Source organism: Cydia splendana, chromosome 12 (genome assembly GCF_910591565.1).
Source record: "Cydia splendana chromosome 12, ilCydSple1.2, whole genome shotgun sequence".
In the NCBI taxonomy this organism is placed as follows: Eukaryota; Metazoa; Arthropoda; class Insecta; order Lepidoptera; family Tortricidae; genus Cydia; species Cydia splendana.
In genome coordinates this window covers 4026587-4045399 of record NC_085971.1, presented here as the reverse complement: position 1 = coordinate 4045399, position 18813 = coordinate 4026587, and the positions used below count along the sequence as shown (strand labels likewise).

The window sequence follows — 18813 nt, the reverse complement described above, 5'->3', positions numbered from 1 at the left end:
CGAAGAATAGACAAACATTTCCATTTACACTATATGCCTTTTCTATTCAGTTGGTGTAAAATATCACACGTAGTCATCTACAATTTTCGAAGTAATATATGTAATTAGATGTTATAATTACATATATGTGGGGGGTCCCTTTGTTTCCCATAAAGTTTTAAGTCATAATGTATTGTTTGTCATATAAAACTGAAACCGTTAACTTTTCAGGATTTTCGTAAGGTTATTCTATAGGTTAGGTTAGGTTTGTTTTATGGCAATCCTGAAAAGTTACGCGTTTCTGAGAAAAACCAATTATGACAACCGAAACTTCGGACAAACAATATGAACTGAAATGACTTAAAACTATTTGGGAAACAATAGAGACCCCATATATGTATTTCAGCAGATCAAACTTTTTTTGACTTAAATTTTATTCATCATGTTGATATAAATTAATTAGTTCAACATTTCTTCCAACAAATTATATGTAGGGCGTATGCTAGCTGGTGCGGTTGCACGGAGCGGGTGAGCGGGTTAACGAAAAATAGTATGAGCGTTGCTAACTGGCGCAGACGCTGGCAGCCGCCCAACAACTGCATCCGCCCACGTGACGCCCTTAGAAGAAATGTTTCCTTGGCTGACAGATCATAAAAACCCACGAAATAGTTGATCAGCCCAATTACATCCCTCCAATGGACGTGGGCGGTTTGACGAAGTATGTAGTGAGCGTTCCTTTCCCCTTCACAAATGTGGGCCCGCGGCACTCACACGAGTAGCCTGCGTTCATCAGAACCCTGTAACAACATTTCAGATTACTTTCAATAAAAATTAAGCGCCTGGAAGTATTGCGGAGCAAAGTTTCTTTAAGGGAAACAAAACATTGTTGCTTCAGGCGTTTACAAGCCGATCCGTGTATTTGTAAAACGACAATCACTGAAAACAAAAACAGCGCAATATTTATTATAGGAAGACACAATGTCATCCTAAAATATTGAAGACAGATTGACAGAGTGATCATGGTTATGATCATTCATAGCTGTGACTAATCCCTGTACCTATATAGTAGTATACCCTATAATGGACACGGAACCAGTAATGGGACAAAAAAACACAATTCCTCTAATATAAGTATATAAAAGTAGTTTATAAACACTGGATATATTTTTATCATAAATAAGAGTCCTAGAGCTGATTATGTTTGAATTTTTATTAAATTCGGTTATTTTTTAAGAAATGTGATTCAACCCAAAAGTTGTCGTGCCACTGAAAAAAAATATCACTAAAAATTCTTAACAACTTCGCTAAGAGAAGTGAGTTAATTTATTAAATTTTAATTAATTAATACTTGATGAAAACTAGAATGTGTTTTGTTAATTGCATTTACCATGAGATAAGGTATACAACACACTATGTTGTGACACAGATGTAAAAAAATAGTGGTATTTGGCCCAATCCCATTATAGGAGCTGTAAAACTGCATACCTCCTATGATGGGACAATTGACATAATGATGCTTGCCATGCCATAATTTCATGTGTTAAACAATACAGAAGTAAAATGTAGTTACGAAATATGTCAACCAGGAGGTATTCTCGGACTTAGGATAAATTAATATCGTTTTTCCAAACTTTTATTTAACTTGCCTTGTTAGTTAGTGTGGGTCAAATCTTGGTAGCTGAATTTGACCCACTTTTCGATTTCCGATTCAGTTGAAATTTTGTGTAAGTACGTAATTAAGTATGCAAATCGGATGATAATGCAACATTATGATAACATGGACTTGATCTGATGATGGAGACAGGAGGTGGCCGTGGGAACTTTATCGCAATAAACCCTAACTAATTGTGTTTGGGTATATTAGAATTGTCTCGATGAATCTAATACAATAATAATTGGCTGTGGAAAGAAAAATACATTCAGCGATAAAAGCTTATACCAAAAATTGATTTTTTTGCCATAACTTAGTCCCCATTTCAATATTTTATACTGATAGAGCAATGTCCATTATAGGGGGCCCATTACTGGATCCACGTCCATTACCGGGGGCCCATTACTGGAGCTATGGTGTCCATGACTGGAGAAAAAAAGCATAGTTTTAATTTGTTAATTATGTGGAAACTCATTGCAGTATCTTTGATACAACACGCCTAAAACATGAAAGACGGATAGGACTTTCATCTTTTAACACGCTAAGCGGAAGACCATTTACATGTACAAGGGAAATATCATAAATACTCCAAATTTCCTCTTAAATGTCCCATGACTGGTGCTGTTACTATATTTCTCCGTACGTCCCTACGAGTGGAGTTTTAGCACTCGGTGATGGAACTCGGTGACGAGCCGCCTGATGGGGGAAGCGGTCACCGTCGCCCATCATGGTTATAAGAATATAAGCAACGTCGGAGGCGACGGTGGCGCCACTTAGACGTAGCCTTGAGAACCCGCTGGAGTTTTTTGTTTGGTACTTACTTAGCGGTGTCCTCTGTGACCTGTATGCGTCCCATGACGCCAGTGGAGTCCATTCTTGAAGCCACGTTGACGGTGTTCCCCCAGATGTCGTACTGCGGCTTCTGCGCGCCCACCACGCCGGCAATCACCGGACCGTGGTTTAGACCTGTAAAACACAAAAGATAAAAATATATGTTGTGATCTATGTTGTGATACTTAATAGGTACTAACTTAACAGGAAACTCGGGTAGAGATCATCGACGACCATATCCTGTATATGACGCGAATTTTTTTTTCTATGCGGCTGGTCGTCCAAATTATTGTCCAACTCTTCATACAAAGGCCAAACATGTTTTGCTCTAAAACAATTTTTCTTCTACGTTTTTTTTCCTACGATTGAAAATCAAAAAAATTTACGCTCGTAGACGGAATATAGCCCCTATGACGGAATAAGCCACATTGACCTTACCTACTCGTAATAAGTACCAATCTAGTTTGTGTAAAACATTGTTTATTGAAATATGACTCACCTATCCTAAGCCTAAACCTCTGAAATGATTCTCGGTTGATCTGGTCCAAGATTGTCATTAGAGCGAAAGCAAACTCTATTAGGATCGCCACTGTGTGCTCTTCCTTTCCTTTTGCGTCCTGAAAAAATAATATGTTTTGTTGAAAGGTTGCCTGAATATTGTGAATAATATGTGCGATCGTAGAGCGACGCGCTGGCAGTAAATTTAGTGGTTTTGATTGCTTCAAGTTCATTTGCATTATAAAAGAAAGAGATGCAGCAAGAATGCTTGATCCCGACCCGATAACATGATAACCCACGTCATGTTGTGCTGTTTGCAATTAATAGGGAGTATTACTGCAATATTCTGCCGCCAGAGTGTAGCACTAGCACCCATTGTAAACCATAGAGTAACTACTATGAAGTATTTGAACAAATTAAATTATTTTTCAGAAAATATTTTAATTTGTTTTTATCAAGTAGAAACACTACTATATAAATTATAAACTGAAATAAGGCTGTGGGGGCGCCACAAGCCTTCAGTAGGAAGTGCATATACTTGGAAAATTTGACTAATGTCGCTGTGGCCCGGTGGCCGAGTGGTTCAGGCACCTGCCGCGATAGCAGAGGACGCTGGTTCGATTCCAGCCTGGGGCACTGGAGGCCTTGGTCACTTTTTCTTAGTATATGACATTTATTTCAGTTCATAGAGTAACTTATACATAAAAACAGTTTTTTGACAAGTTTTCACAGACAATGAAATATGACATTGAATCAAGGCGGTTTGTTTACAAAGGGCCTAAAGGGAAACGCGATAATCGAAACTCAGTTATCTGCCTCTTTATCGCACGAACATGCAAGAGCGATAGAGAGGTTCGATAACAAAATTTCGACTCTCTGGTTTGCGGTAGACCCTCAGATTGTGAGTCATTGCGGTAGTGGCACCCTCAACGCAGAGTTTCGCGTAATATTCCCTATTGACATACTACGTTATAAAAGTCTATTTGTAGCGGGCCTAAGATGAACGCACTTATACTAATTTATATGTCATCGTGGTTGTAAGTGCGAAAGTTTAGGGTGCTTTAGGTATCTAAATGTACTTATACTTCGTTTTTTTGCATTAGAAAAATCTTTTTATTGAAATATACTTATGAAAAATAAATCACAGCAAAATATGTAACAATTATTACAGCATAACGACGCTTAAGAATCAATACTGTCTAACTAACATTTTTGACGTTTTTTACCTTTTAATGCAGTTAGGTGCAGAAAAAAATAACGAATAGCATGCCATAATTGTCTAAATTTTAAATTATTTGTTGTAATACTTCGAACAGTATCATGTTATTTTTTATATTAATTTTTTAAATTATTTGTTACTTAGACAGTATTGATTCTTAAGCGTCGATATATGATCAGTGATCACCAAAATTTTTTCTAATTAAAAAATAACGAAGTACAGAGTATTTAAATTAGACAAGTGATACTGTGTATTAACACAGACAATTTTGTACATTTTTAATGGTTTTTCTTACCGTTTGATCCTCTTTCCCTGGCCTCAGTCCTGAAGCAATCATGTACGTGCTTCCGATGGTTTTGATCTTTTCTATCCCGCTGAACTTCGGCTTTAATAATAGCTGAAAAATGTTAACAACACATGTTTAGTACTTACCTAATTATAAAACAATAGAAACGCAAATCATTGATAGAAACCTATATATTAGATGTATGCAACAGGTTAACTAAAATTGAACTTAAAAAAATAAAACTGAGTAAAGTTTTTCAAATTTGGATTACTAGGACCCGAGTAGTCGTTACCAATTATATCACTACGTTTAAATAATTTATTCAAAAACTCGTCTGGATGCCCTAGGTTTTGTTGGCTCCTCCCCAGACCGTGATGCAGTACATTATGCTAGATTGAGCAAGTGCGGTATAAATTTGGCTTAGTAAGGGGTTTGAGGCGATGTATCTTATTTTTTTTAATCCAGCTCGAGTCGCTGATCCAGTATTATTCCAAGGTATTTGGTAGAGGTGACTTTGTTGATTTTTAAGCAGTTACATTGCTGATAATTACTAAAAATTGCATGTGTGAATATTTATATTTAGGTAATCGAGGGGCTGCGAGGTGGTGGTGATATTTGGAAAAGCACATGTAATTTGTTTTGGAGATATTTAACGTCAGAAGGTTATTGTTAAGCCAAGAGGTAATATGATTAGGACCTGTCTCAGATTTTTTGTAGGTAGATTCCTATGTGGTACCATGGAAAACGATCACGGTGTCATCCGGCTGGAGAGACGAAATGCAGAAAAAGCTTAACGAACTCGGCGCCATCGACTGGACAGAAACGGCTTTGGGCAGAGTAGCATGGCGGTCTTTGGTGTCGGAGGCCAAGATCCACTTCGGGTCGTTGCGCCACAGCAGTAAGTTTTTTTTTCGTTTAATTCTTCTGCCAAACGACAGAGCGGTTTGTTGACAGACGAGGCTCCTATAAGTTTATGTAAGCTAGGTTGTTTATAGTAGTAAGTATTCAAAAACTCGGCTAACCTTATCAAAGTCGCAGATAATCTCATTGAGTAACCGCAGACACTCGAGCCCCTGCTTGTTGACGTCTGTCTCATCGTAGAACTCCTTGTAGTTCGGGATGGACGCGAACATGACCGCAATGCTTGAGTAGCGCTCGTGGTATAGGTCTTCCTGAAATCGGTATGAATTTAAAATTTAATATGGTATTACTCGAAATTCTGTAACTCTGTAAAAACCCTTTGCGCTATCGCTTTTGTAATGCTGGCGTCTTACAATAACATTACTGACAAGACGCCAAACGCTAGTGTATTAGTGTAGCCGTGTAGTCTTTTAGACGGTATATTGCAGCTATAAATAGCCTTAATAAGGTTTTAATAGTTAATGAAGTTTTTTAAACCTGATTAATTGATTGGTCCTTTGGTTCCGTACCTGCTTAAAACTAAACTTAAAGGCATGGTGGTATTTTCGACAGCCAAGCTGCGATTTACCCAACTTCTAAGAAAAAAACAACTTTACACTTTTTTATATTATCTAGCAACAAGCACTTTCGACTATAATTTGCGATTTAAAACATCAATTACCTCGGAAGCCACAGACGTCAAGAAGTGCTGCGCCACATGGGCCGGTAATATATTCTCCAGCAGAATCTTATTGATTCCCCGCATCGTCTCCACCTCCTCCTGTTCGAACTTGAGCTTGTCCTTCCAGAGGAAGTCGGTCCTGGAGGTAAACTCGATCTGACGGTCTAGGATGTGGAGTAGTGCGGCTACGAATACTAGCACCAGACCCGCTTTGGCTGCGTATGGGAGCATGGAGAATCTGCAAATAAAAGTAGTTTGAGACTATTTCACCTTTGATACCTAAGTATAAACGGAAACAAGACTTTTGGAAACCAATGCAGCAAAGATCACGTTGTTACACGAAACGCTATAGGGTCGTTCTCTCATTTCGTGCAAATCGGTGATGTTCTCTCGATTTGTAAATTTTCTTTTAAATGGTAAATTTTTGGGTTTTCATGCATTGTGGATTCATTTATTGACACTTTTATGCTAAAGGCACCTTCGTAACCTTATTACTTTTCATTTAATAAGACTGGTGGTAATGAACTACGCGCTGGTAATGAAATGGGCATGGATGGTAATTTTATCAGTGGACGGTAATGAAACAAACTTATGAAATCGCAATAAAAAAACTTTATTTAACGAAAATTAACACCATTAATATAATTAACAACATTAAAATCACGTGTCTCAAGCGCTGTGCAGACGATCAAGCCGACTTAACAAATATTCCGGCTTGACATTCGCGACTTATGATTTGCCACCTAGCTTGTAGCGATTGTCAAGCACAATTTACGTAATTGAAGACGTATTTCGTATTGTTTATTTATTTAATGTTTACACAGCACTACATCAGTCTTATCACCAACACACTGAGAAACTACATACTTTAATTTAAAATTAACATCCAAATACACTCGACTGCCAATCCATCCACCGCAGCTCCATAAACTCGCAAAATCTCAAGCAAGGGTTATATTTCTAATGTCCGGTACAAAAAGTCTTACAAGCCTCTCTACTAGTTCAAGGCAGTCAGAGTCTCCACGAAAAGCCCAACAAGCTAAAAGTAGTAGGCTTAAGTTGTGCCTCACCTCCAAAAACATGAAGCCCAGGGTTCCTAAAATAAATTTATTTATTTATTTATTTATTTATTTTTATTTTAATAGTAGAATGTACGTTGACTCGTAAGGGATCCAGGCTATCCAGGACGCCTCCAACTTGCTTCTGACCAGAACATTGTAAAAAACTTTTATGGGGCAAGGGAAATGGAATTCTCTGACGTTGCGAGTGACAAAGCCTAATCTACTGAATCTACAGTGGCAAGTGCTTTGATGTGGTCGTGAAATGTTAGCCGCGTATCGAATATGACCGCAAGATCCTTTACTGAGACGACTCTTGTTATTACAAGAGTCTATTGACCCAAGAGTCTATTGGCTCAGGTCCAAGAAAATATTGAGCATGTGTAGGAAATAGGGCTCGATTAAAACTACACACTTGACACTTAGCCGCATTGAAAGTCAGTTTGTTATCCCGACTCCATTGGAACAGAGATGAAACATCCTCCTGCAGCAACTTACAATCCTCCTCCTTCTTAACTCAATATACCAATTTAAGATCGTCGGCGTAGAGTAGACAACGAGCGTTATTGATAACCGAGAGCAGGTCATTGACCATTATTCCAAATAGGAAAGGCCCCAAGATTGAATCTTGGCTGTCACCAGAACGAGTATGGTACGGATCTGGTACGAAGTGGCCATGCTGGTCGTTGCGTACTGCGGTTGATCACGCAGATAACTGGCAAAAATGTTAAGCAAATGTGGATTGAACCCAATAGCGTCTAGTTTGTGTAGGAATACATCGTTATCCATACGATTGAAGGCTTTTCCGAAATCATAATACAGGACGTCTACCAGGATACCCATATCCATATGCTCTGAGATGGTGTAAACCAAGGTCAGGTTAGTTTCCACAGACCGTTTCGCTCTGAAACCATGCGGAGTGTTGCACAGGAATAATGGTTTCACTTGTTTCGACAACGTGCCATGGAGTATGGACTCAAACAGCTTTGCTAAAGCTGAACGAAAAGAATACCTTGACTTTGGGATCGGTCTTACCCGTGAAATCTTCCAATGGTGAGGATATGTACTTGTGGAGAGTATGTACCAGATTAAGCATGAAGTGTATTGGACCATTCTAATGCTCTAAACACCCCTTTAAGATATATGCAGGTACCTACGTAGTCTGGACCAACAGCATAGAAGCCCGAAAAACTTACTTTTGCGTTAAGACCCCTTATGCAGGTACCTAAGTAGTCTGGACCAACAGCATAGAAGCCCGAAAAACTTACTTTGGTGTTAAGACCCCTTACATTTTGGTGAATTAGATCCAGTGAAGGTTTCGAATCAGGATTCCGAACTAAGTATTACTGGTTGGTTTTTGTCTGACTCCCATTGACGTTGGATTTACGAAATAACCACGATTATCGGGCTACATAGTTGGAAATAAACAGGATTCATACATTGTCGAGGGTACTCCTATTTTGAAAGTATTGGAGTCCCCTTTGAGCTTAAGTTCGTCGACAGTGCACCATGAATAACAGCAGATATGCCCGTATGTCCTCCGATTGTCAAGCTATATTCCACAGATGGATGAACTTGCGATGCTCCATCGCCCTGAGAGGTTTACACCGTTTTTTACTGCTGGTATCAGTTTTCTGAGATTTATCACGCACGGGTTGGGAATTGTCGCTTTTGACAGCGGAGGCACTATTATTACTTATCGGCCTGTGTTTATGTTCATGTAGTTTCTGCCTTTTATTCCAAACATTTGCCCCGTTCTCTACCTTATCGTCGACAGGTACCTGATGATTCCAATTCCAACTCACTTAGTCTCTTAGTAACGTGTCAAATTTCTCAGCACAGTCCTTGAGTGCGGTCTGGTATTATATGTAGAGCGGCAGGTTATGTTAATCTACTGCGCTCTAGTTAGATCCATAAATCACCAGTTGGGCTCCCCTATATATTATTACATACAGTTTTAAATGCTTATACCAACATATTTTTTATAATAACTTAACCCTCTTTCCATTAAATGCACTGCCTCTAATACATTATCATTACCTTCTAAATTCGTTCATTACCTTCCCTGGCAAAATTGGAAGGAAAAGAAATGAATGAAACAGATATGAATGAAGTTTTGGAAGTTTTCGTCGCCTAGGTCGGTTGATATCAGACCTTGATTTCGCAGAATAAGCCACCCGAAAAGCAACCCTAAAACACATCAATTAGGTATAATGTTAATAATGTACAATTGGTACTTACTGTATAAATAACTCACTAGATGGCGATGAAGATTTATCTGAACCACACTCCTTCCCGACACGAGAGAACGTAGGTATTTTCGTCAAAAGCAACATACGGACGACCGCTGTGGTAGCACGCGGCCAACTGACTGACGAACAATGTGTTGTATCCGCGGGAAGTGCTATATACCCTTGCTATATAGCAAAATATAGCTAATCCATTTCTCGCGTCGGTAATGAAGAAAATGCTTGGACCATACACTTATAAGGCTGTATAGTTTTATTGTTAATTTCTTAGAGTATAATATTATACGATATAAAACATAACTAAATTACTTGTTTACTGAACCAAAAAGAAGTTTTCTATTTTTAGTATCTTAAGGTTCAAATGGAGGTCAAAGTATAGCTTCACGTGATACGTGCAGAGAGGAATGAAAATAGTGGGGGTTAATTGTAAATATAAAGAAAATAACCACCTTTTTAGAATTGTTCATGGCGGGCCCATATACTTTAGGTCCTATGTTACAACCTTGCATTGACAGGTATTCGAAAACACCAACACATTTTTGGTAAATTGCAAATAATACCGATTTGCACGAAATGCGAGAATGACCCTATAATGAGAAGTTAGCCGCGCCTTCGCCTGTGTAGCATGATGGTGATGATTGAGCGTTTCTTTAATTTTTTGCCATTTTTATATATTGTGACCTTTTTTGCCACTTTTGTGTTATTTCTAGTCAGGATCGCGAGCTCTTTTCATCCTTATAGGGGAAAAAAAGTGTTCTAAAATTTCCATACATTTTACAATCTTTTCTTTTTGTTACCGCCATACAAATTATATGGGGAAACGGTAACACAATAGGGAAAAAACTCCGGGACATTTTTCAATCCCATTAGGATCGAAAGAGCTCGTGATTCTGAGTAGTAATTGTTATTTCTACTTTTTTGCCATTTTTATATATTGTGACCTTTTTTGCCACTTTTATGTTTAAAAGTGGCAAAAAAGGTCACAATATATAAAAATGGCAAAAAATAAAAGAAACGCTCGATTGATATATTAAATTTATTGGTTTAAGCGTGAAGAGATAACAGAGAGACAGGCAGACAGCGTTACTTTCGCATTTATAATATTAGTAGGGATTATGGGGGAGTGGTCAACCAATTCAATATCTATGAATTATTTCAATTGAAATTATTTTACGCGATTCAAATACCAATAGGTACCTATTTTATTCTAGAAAGGCCGATTCTGTTTGAACTATTTGTTAAGGTTTTCATCTTGTTATGATACGATTTTGAGACGACTTCCTTCTGCATTTCAGGAGCAGGGGCCATTCTTTGAATGGAACATTTTGCTAAAAGGGTGGGAAGGGGGTTTTGGGATGGGAAGGTATTACCTTACGTTACAATCATGAAAGTAATTCAGTAGGTACATATAGTCCGACAAGATATTGTATAAAATGATTGAGGGCGCCGCTTCCTACGTAACTGTCACATTTTTGACGTAAAATGGTTAAACATGGCAACAATTTAGTATGGAAATTTCTTAGTTCCACTTTATTTAAAATCTACGGTTTTATGTCGCATTATACTTTAGTATGTTGTTTCTTAATAGGTACCTGAGCTAAATTTGTTTTTTATTATTAGATATCCCTGGTGCGACATGGTAGAGGCGGATCCGCGCGAAATTAGAGTCAACAATTGGCGAGAGGTCGCACAGGACCAAGAAAAGTGGCGCTGTCTTGTGTCGGAGACCAAGTCTCATTTTGGGTCGCTGAGCCAACGAAGTAAGTAAAATGGGTTTATTAATTATGATTAACTTACTCATCTGTATCCTCGCTAAGCTGCAGCAGCGGGTTGTGGTAGAAAAGCTCCGAGGAGGCGAACAGCGCGATATGCGCGGTGAGCACGCAGCTCATCACTGCCAACTTCAGGACAAATCCCACGCGGAGGAACACGGAGATTGAGGCCAAAGTTAGCACTGAGCTGTAGAGATAGCTCTGGAATGTAGATTAAATATACTCGTACTTTAATATGTTTACAGAGTTGGGTCATCACTTTCAAATAGAAAAAGTGTTATCATCCATTGCAAGTCGCTTCTTAATGTGTCGCTCAGGATCAAAACAAGCGATATATTGAGCATTGAGCGAAAAAGACGCTGAAAATGACGATGACGATAGCAATGGTTTCAATGATGCTAAGGCCGCTCGAGAGTTACCGCAGTTTAGGTATACGTTCCGCTATGGTTAGACGTACCAACGAACTTCAATGACGTCAATATTTCAGTGTAGAGTACCTACAACAGCTTTAGTCCTGGCCACTCATAATCAATAACTATTGCAATTTTTTGTACAAACAGCAACACTCCTATCTGTACATCGGTGGACCTTATTATAATGGGCATAAGATCCACCGATGTACAGTTAACAGTGTGGGCGATGGTACGCTACATTTTTTTGTTCAATGCAGTTGTTGAAAGTGGGATTAATAAGGCCCAGTTGCACCAACCACATTTAACAGAGTGATTCTTAGGTCAAACAGCAGTGAAGTATGAAATTACCCATACAAACATTTTTGCGTACCTACGCTGCAACGGTGACAAACGGTTTGGTGCAACCGACCCTAAGGATGTTCTATACGGATACCTACTCCTAAGTTAGCCTTAGACTTGAATGACAATAACGACTATCTTTTATACATATTTCCATGATAAACTTACCGGCGCTTCTTCTAACTCGAAGTGGCGCACTCTGTCTGCCTTAACATCGCTAGTATAGTTGGTGTCGTTCTGTAACCTCTGCCATCTCAGTAACTCGGGCTGGTCGTCCAAGACTGACGGCTGAAACTGATAAATAAATAAATAAATAGGTAAATAAAATTTCCATAAAAAAATTACTCTGGAATTTAGACGCAAACACAAAATTTGGAGAATAAATTTAAGACTCGCACGATGTATTTAACTATTTACTCGAATTTAAACTGGTGTGAGACATACTAACATTGAATAATTTTACGGTTTAGACTCACTTGTTTTTAGTCACTCGCGCGACATGTTTCGGAGAGCCTAGGTCTCCTTTCTCAAGCACTAACAGTGCGAGCAGCGTTCACGACGGCCGTGTATATGGCTCTCCGATACATGTCGCGCGAGTGACTAAAAACAAGTGAGTCTAAATCATAAAATTATTCGATGTACTTAATATTTACTTTTTGCGATTCGGACTTAACTCTGGTTGTTCTTTTTTTTTAACATGGTTATCTGAGTCGGCCGGAAAAATCCGGCCCTATTTCTCATTACCCTAGATCTGGCTGTTCCCACAGTGCTTAACCTTTTATAGTGTGTGGTGGTGAAAATCGTGGCTTCGATTCAATACCCTTGTATTGAATCGAAGCCACGATTTGCTATGCAGCGGTAGAGCAGAAATCGGTCTCCAAAAAAAAATATAAAGAGATGACTTAAAATTTGGTTAGGATTCTTATCATACACAGACAAGAAGTTAAATCTTATATTGCACATAAGATATTGCAATTACTTACCTATTTGATGACCTTCTGTTAACAACTTCTGGGTCAATGCTGATAGCTCTATAAGATAAGTAGGTATAAGTAGTATTGGTAGAATTTCTTAGGTAGCTACTTACTAAGTTGATGACGGCACAAGCGGCTATCAGTAAAACTGACACCAGGAACATCGTAATCCTGATGTATCTATTGTTCGTCACCACCTGAAATGTATAAAAATATCATAACGAACACTGACATGAACTAAAATAAAATAGAAACTGATGATATACCAGGAAATATACAATTTTACTGCAACTAGATTATGTGCACAAAAAGGCTAACTTATAAGCTAAAGTATAATAATAATACAGAATATGCATGTTTTGAAGATGTAATGAATGATCAATCATCGCGTGAATATTATCTTAGGGAGATAATTGAAGATATGATCAATGAACATACTTATACATCAAGTGTAGGACGTCGAACAGACATGGTTAATGATTTCTAAAAATACCAACATATAGAAGAAAAAAGAACCCCACCTGTCCAGGTTTTGCACAGTTGTCAGCATACAGGTCATCAGCAGCGGGAATGTCAGACAGCGGCCGTCGAGGGAACGTGCCGTCGTACCACGACAGGTACACGAACACCATGAGGGTGAACAGCGTCGGTCCGAATGATGCATAGAGGACGATACCCCTGGAAATATGGAAATTGTGTTCGTTGTACGTGTACAGTTGCTATCAGATATATCAGAGCGGCTTGGGTTCTCAAAATTATATCAACATGCACTTTAACGTTTTGATAGAAAGGGTTTTGTTCAGATATTTGTGAATACCTTAGCCGCTTCGATATATCTGATGGGAACTGTGGGAGCTTACGACCATATAGTTATGGATTTAAATGTTGACTAAAACGGGACTTTATCGAAATTATCGAATATAAATAAGTTTTTTCTCTCGGAAAAACCCGGGTCTCTCACCGAATACAATTAATATCCCGCTCCAAAGTCTCGAAACGTCAGAGGTAACTTTTAAGTTTATTCATACGCGATTAAGTCCCGTTTTAATAATTAACAATAGACAATAGTTGTTTTTCATGTTTAATACATAAGTTGATCATACCGGTACATAAATAACGCCCTGTCACCATTAAACAAAACGATCAAATGATTTGCAAGAATATTAATTACCTAAAAATAATCGACTATGAATTTTCACCATCATAACCTCCATAGAACATCAATTCAGACTTCTTAATCACTATAAATGAAGCGAAAACACCTTAAAACACCTTTTGAATAAAGTCTAAATAAATCCCATTAAAGTTGAGTGTTCGCGGCTGCAGTTAATTTCTATCGCAGTTAATTTGCTGCTAATTAAGATTTACTGGCGGTCCGTGATTGGCTGTTCGAGTTTGTAAGATTCAACTTAAGCGATGTGAAAATTGCAAGCTTAATTAGTGCAACCTAGCTTGTAGAGATAGTCATCATCACTAACCTTTATGTCTCACTGTTAGGCATAAGGGATTGGTGGAACTTACGGCCCGGCCACGACTTTGCGCGACCGGCGGCCGCGGCGGCAACCATAGGTGGGAATGAATGTTCCGATTGCTGTGTGTCGCTCCAACCTATGGTTGCAGCCGCTGCCGCCAATCGCGCAATGTCGTGGCCGAGCCGGTATGGTATATAGGTAAATTAGATTCATGTTGGAGGATATAAACATAGTGAAGGTAGATACAGACCTTTTGATAACAAGTGGTTGGTTACCATAATTGTTTTGATCACGATAAGGTCCATAAACATCTATAAATAATTTTATTATCTAACTAGTCTGATTTAGTTTTATCTTAAACCGTTTTGGCAATATTGTCTCTTTCGGAAAATAGTCAAACATGCACTAAATTACAGTGGTTCCTCAAAAACGCGATGTACGGTGCATTATTATGTGATCGCATATCACGTGTAAAATCTTAGTCTTATAAAAAAATTACCTTCAAGTTCAGAACGGCAGACCATTAGGTATCAAACCGAGTAAACGATAAAATGAGATGAACTGAAAAGTCTGTAACTAATCAGTCAGAAAAGAACATTTAACGTCCAACGATTTTACGATCGCTTAAATCCGATGGAACGTTCTTCTACGGGATAACGTTGACCCCTTATCATCGACTTTTACTTCCAGACTAAAATATTCAGCCTTTTATAATCCTAAGCTTTTAATAGAAACCAAAGATAATCTTCCAAGATAACAATCCTCACTTAAAATTAAAATGAAGAACTTGACTTGAATGTTTTATCAGCTCCATAAATTTTCTAATAAAATGAAAGATGGCTTCCAATCCGTCTTACTATAAATCTAGAATTCGAAGATCGAGACGAATATACGGTGCGCTGGATAATAAAAGTTAATCAAATCCTAAATCATAAAGCTGGAACTGCTAAGGTGCAGGGAGGCAATTTCGACTGCGGGATAATTTCAACTAATCGAAATATCTTCCATGTTTGACATTATTAACTAGAGTCACAAACAACACATATTTTTCGCTATCTGGACATATATGGCACTCTAGTTAATAATGTAAATCATGGAAGATATTTCGATTAAGTATGTAGTTGAAATTAACCCGCAGTCAAAATGGCCCCATACACCTTATAGGTATTAAATTCATGCATTGTTGCTCACAAATGTCGACACTAATAGGTATATATTGTGCACTGTGCAGGACATACTATATTCAATAAACTTTAGCAAATAAAACTTAAATCGTTTTAACGCAACATTAATTTAACATACCTACTTACTCGTACTTTAGTGTTAAGGTTTTAGGTTTAATGACGCTTTACCTTCGATTTTATCTAAAATAATTGCATAAATTAATGTTTTTTGATCAAATGTAACTGGTTCATGTGAACCAGTGATGTCATGTAACGGATGTCCATTGCGACGGAAAATAAACTTCTAAACCTGCACAGGTTCAGAAAATTACCGTTTGTACGGGACAACGGTAGAATTTCGTGGAATGCTCCTAACACGTTCGTTTTATGAGAGCAAACTCGCACGCAAAGAAGTTCGGCACTCATTGCTACTCACTGGTCGCTGCTCTTGGACATATGCATTAAGACGAATATTATGAAATGACACTCACCTTTGCACAGTGAGAAAATGGATAGCAACAGGATGAGAAGCGCAGCGCAAGTTGTATTTGAAGTGCTCGTGCGGTTGGTTGGTAGATGGAGCTTGGAGCACAGACTACAATGCTTGGAGTAACTGAGCTAAAGAGTGACTTCTAAAATGTTATATTTATGGCCTCACCCAGGCACAGTGAGTATTTGGATCACAGCTAGCAACAGGAAGAGGAGCGCAGCGCAAGCCACGGTACATTTGAAGTAGGTACCTACTCGTACTTAACTCGTCCGGTTGATTGGAGTGTGGCGCGTGGAGTATCTGAACTAGAGAGTGAAGCAGTTCATATCTTCCGATATGTACTCCTAAAATGATACATACCTTGGCACAGTGAGTACTTGGATCACAGCTAGCAACAAGAACAGAAGCGCAGCGCAAGCCACGTTATATTTGAAGTGCTCGTCCGGTTGGTTGCGGTACTGTCGCTCCTGGCTGCCGCGGGTGAACCATAGTGTGACTCGGTTCATGTCTTCTGAGGTACTGCTGAAATGTGGAAATAGTATCGTTGGCTCTAGTTCTTCTGCATAGTTCTACATTGATGTGCTGTCCGAGTGTAGTCATCGGAATTTATTTGGTTTCACAGTCACTGGCAGCGTGAGCAACACGCTACGAGAGCGTAGATAACACGTTTCTTCCCGTTTGTAGAGAAAAGTGCCTACGGATTGAGAACCGGCCTAGTGCGTCGCTGGCAGTGAATGTGTTAAGACATAAGTGCTTCTACTTGTAGGTACATGTATTACGATAGATCGCAAATATTACCTAAAATAATTTATAAACATTTTATTTTTGTACTTATTGTTTTATATCGCTGTGATAAATAGCAATATAATTTCTGAGTAGTTTAATAAATGCAAAAAAATATCACAATTTCAAATGACGTATGGTGTAGGATACTAACCTGCAATCGCAGCACGTTGTCCGTTGAGGCAATAAATTGTGTTCTATCATTGCAAGGCTCTGAAAAATACAAAGATCATACTAATAATAAAAATAAAACATCTTAAGTAAATAAATATTCTTACAAATAAATGTTATCTCGGTACACTTACAGAAATCCCAATGTTTTTAGCAAGGGTAGAATCGGTGATGTTGGCGAAGGGCTTATCGGCGCCCCAGCATTCCACGTATTTTGTCATTTTACTAGAAGGTCTAGATCTACTAGGGACACCAGGAATAGCTGGAAAATAATATAATAAGCCAATATTAGCAATTAGCCTTAAACAGATAAAATATCTAAAGGAGAGTGAGATAAAGATCAGTTATGCATTCATATAATATCAAACGATTGGTTGTCACTGAATACCAATCTTTTAATGGAAATGTCGCATCGTGCTTTTAAATCCAAATGTTTAATCTAAACTAAAGACAGTAATCTTAACCCTTTACCGCATATGGGTCCAAATTTGGAACGTAATGATATTATCCTCGTGGATTGATAAAATCGTCATTTGTTTTACTGAACTTGTAAGAGGTAGAAACTATGAATACTATTGAACGTTTTCTGTACTCGGTACAGCTTCTAACTAGTTTGCGGTCCATATGACGTTATCATTTCCACCGACGTGCGGCAATTTTACTTGCAAGTGTGATTGACTACTTTGTAATTAGCTTTTCGTTGTTATATTTAGTGCAATAAATAAATTTCCAGCGTTGAGTATTAGAAAAATAGATGCCGCGAAATTTAACGGTAAAACATGTAAGCATTTATATTCAAATTACTATGTATGATGTCGTGAAAGTTTGTTCCTGAAATGGAACACTATGCGTTACAAGCTAGAACATTATGCATTAGTGATTTTTTTATCAGTTTGACAAATATGGAACCTTATGCACTCAGGCAAGCTACTTCTTTATTTTATTTTTACTAAGTTAAGTACGTTAGCCGCATTTAGGGTTTGCACGACGGATCCGAAATGTATGGGAATATCCGCGGATCCGGATCCAGATCCGGATAATTTCATACATTTCGGATCCGGATTGCAAACCCTAGCCGCATTGTTAAAAATCTGTATATAACCGGTAACAGCTGGTAGCTACCGATGACCAATAACGATCAAATTATTTTACTACGTCAATGACAAACAAGCATACGTTCCGTATGGTGGTAAGTGGCTACCATAGCCTAAACCTTACCAAAAATAAGTATAAAAATAATAAATAGTTTTTGAAAATGTAAGTAATTTTTTTAAACTTACATTTCCATACATATATTGCATACAGAAGTTCCAAATTTGGAATAAAATGTTATTTACTATTATTTTTAATTGGGTCGAATATAGATTTTTTTCACAATTTTTTTTATGTTACATTTATGGTGTTTTATTACATATATTTAATTCGGGGAGAATAAAAAATCCATGCGGTAAAGGGTTAAGATTCAATATGATAAAGACAAATGAACAAACACAACATATGCAAATCATGGGATGGAAGTGTCCCAAGACTAACATTGAGATGATGATTCCGTCGAAATAGTTGTTGAAGTACTTAACATTCTAGAGAATACACATGGCGGTAGAGAGTCCAACTCAATATCAAAAGTCAGTTCTAATCCAGTGGTATTCTCTAAAGAAAAATAAAATACAGTTAACATAAATGCTGAGTGTAGTTATCATTAGTTAGTTCGTTGCCTATCATTGTCATCAGAATTATTGTCTTTTTTACGCCACAGTGATTTTGTTTATTTTCACCAAACATTGCTAAAAATCTTGGTTGGTGGAATAACCCTTCTTTGAACTAAATCACCATCAACATCATCTAACCTTAACCAATTATCAATAGTTACTTTAAAAATACAT

General features: G+C 37.9%; 1 protein-coding gene across 3 annotated transcripts in view; it reads right to left on the bottom strand.

Annotated features, from left to right (window-relative positions):
- Positions 1-416: 416 nt before the first annotated feature.
- Positions 417-18813, bottom strand: part of LOC134795289 (adenylate cyclase type 2) — a 288583-nt gene continuing 270186 nt past the window's right edge. Inside the window, exons 12-25 of one of the 3 annotated variants that reach the window (XM_063767091.1) lie at positions 18464-18580; positions 17065-17192; positions 16914-16972; positions 16337-16498; positions 13373-13529; positions 12965-13048; positions 12046-12171; positions 11151-11326; positions 6047-6284; positions 5487-5636; positions 4474-4575; positions 2961-3078; positions 2452-2596; positions 417-776 (exon numbers count right to left, since the gene is read on the bottom strand). In XM_063767091.1, coding sequence (XP_063623161.1) covers positions 662-776; positions 2452-2596; positions 2961-3078; positions 4474-4575; positions 5487-5636; positions 6047-6284; positions 11151-11326; positions 12046-12171; positions 12965-13048; positions 13373-13529; positions 16337-16498; positions 16914-16972; positions 17065-17192; positions 18464-18580 — 1877 coding nt within the window. In that variant the 3' untranslated portion in view covers positions 417-661. The remainder of the gene's footprint in view (positions 777-2451; positions 2597-2960; positions 3079-4473; positions 4576-5486; positions 5637-6046; positions 6285-11150; positions 11327-12045; positions 12172-12964; positions 13049-13372; positions 13530-16336; positions 16499-16913; positions 16973-17064; positions 17193-18463; positions 18581-18813) is intronic. The other 2 variants (XM_063767093.1, XM_063767092.1) reach the window with 2 other exon arrangements.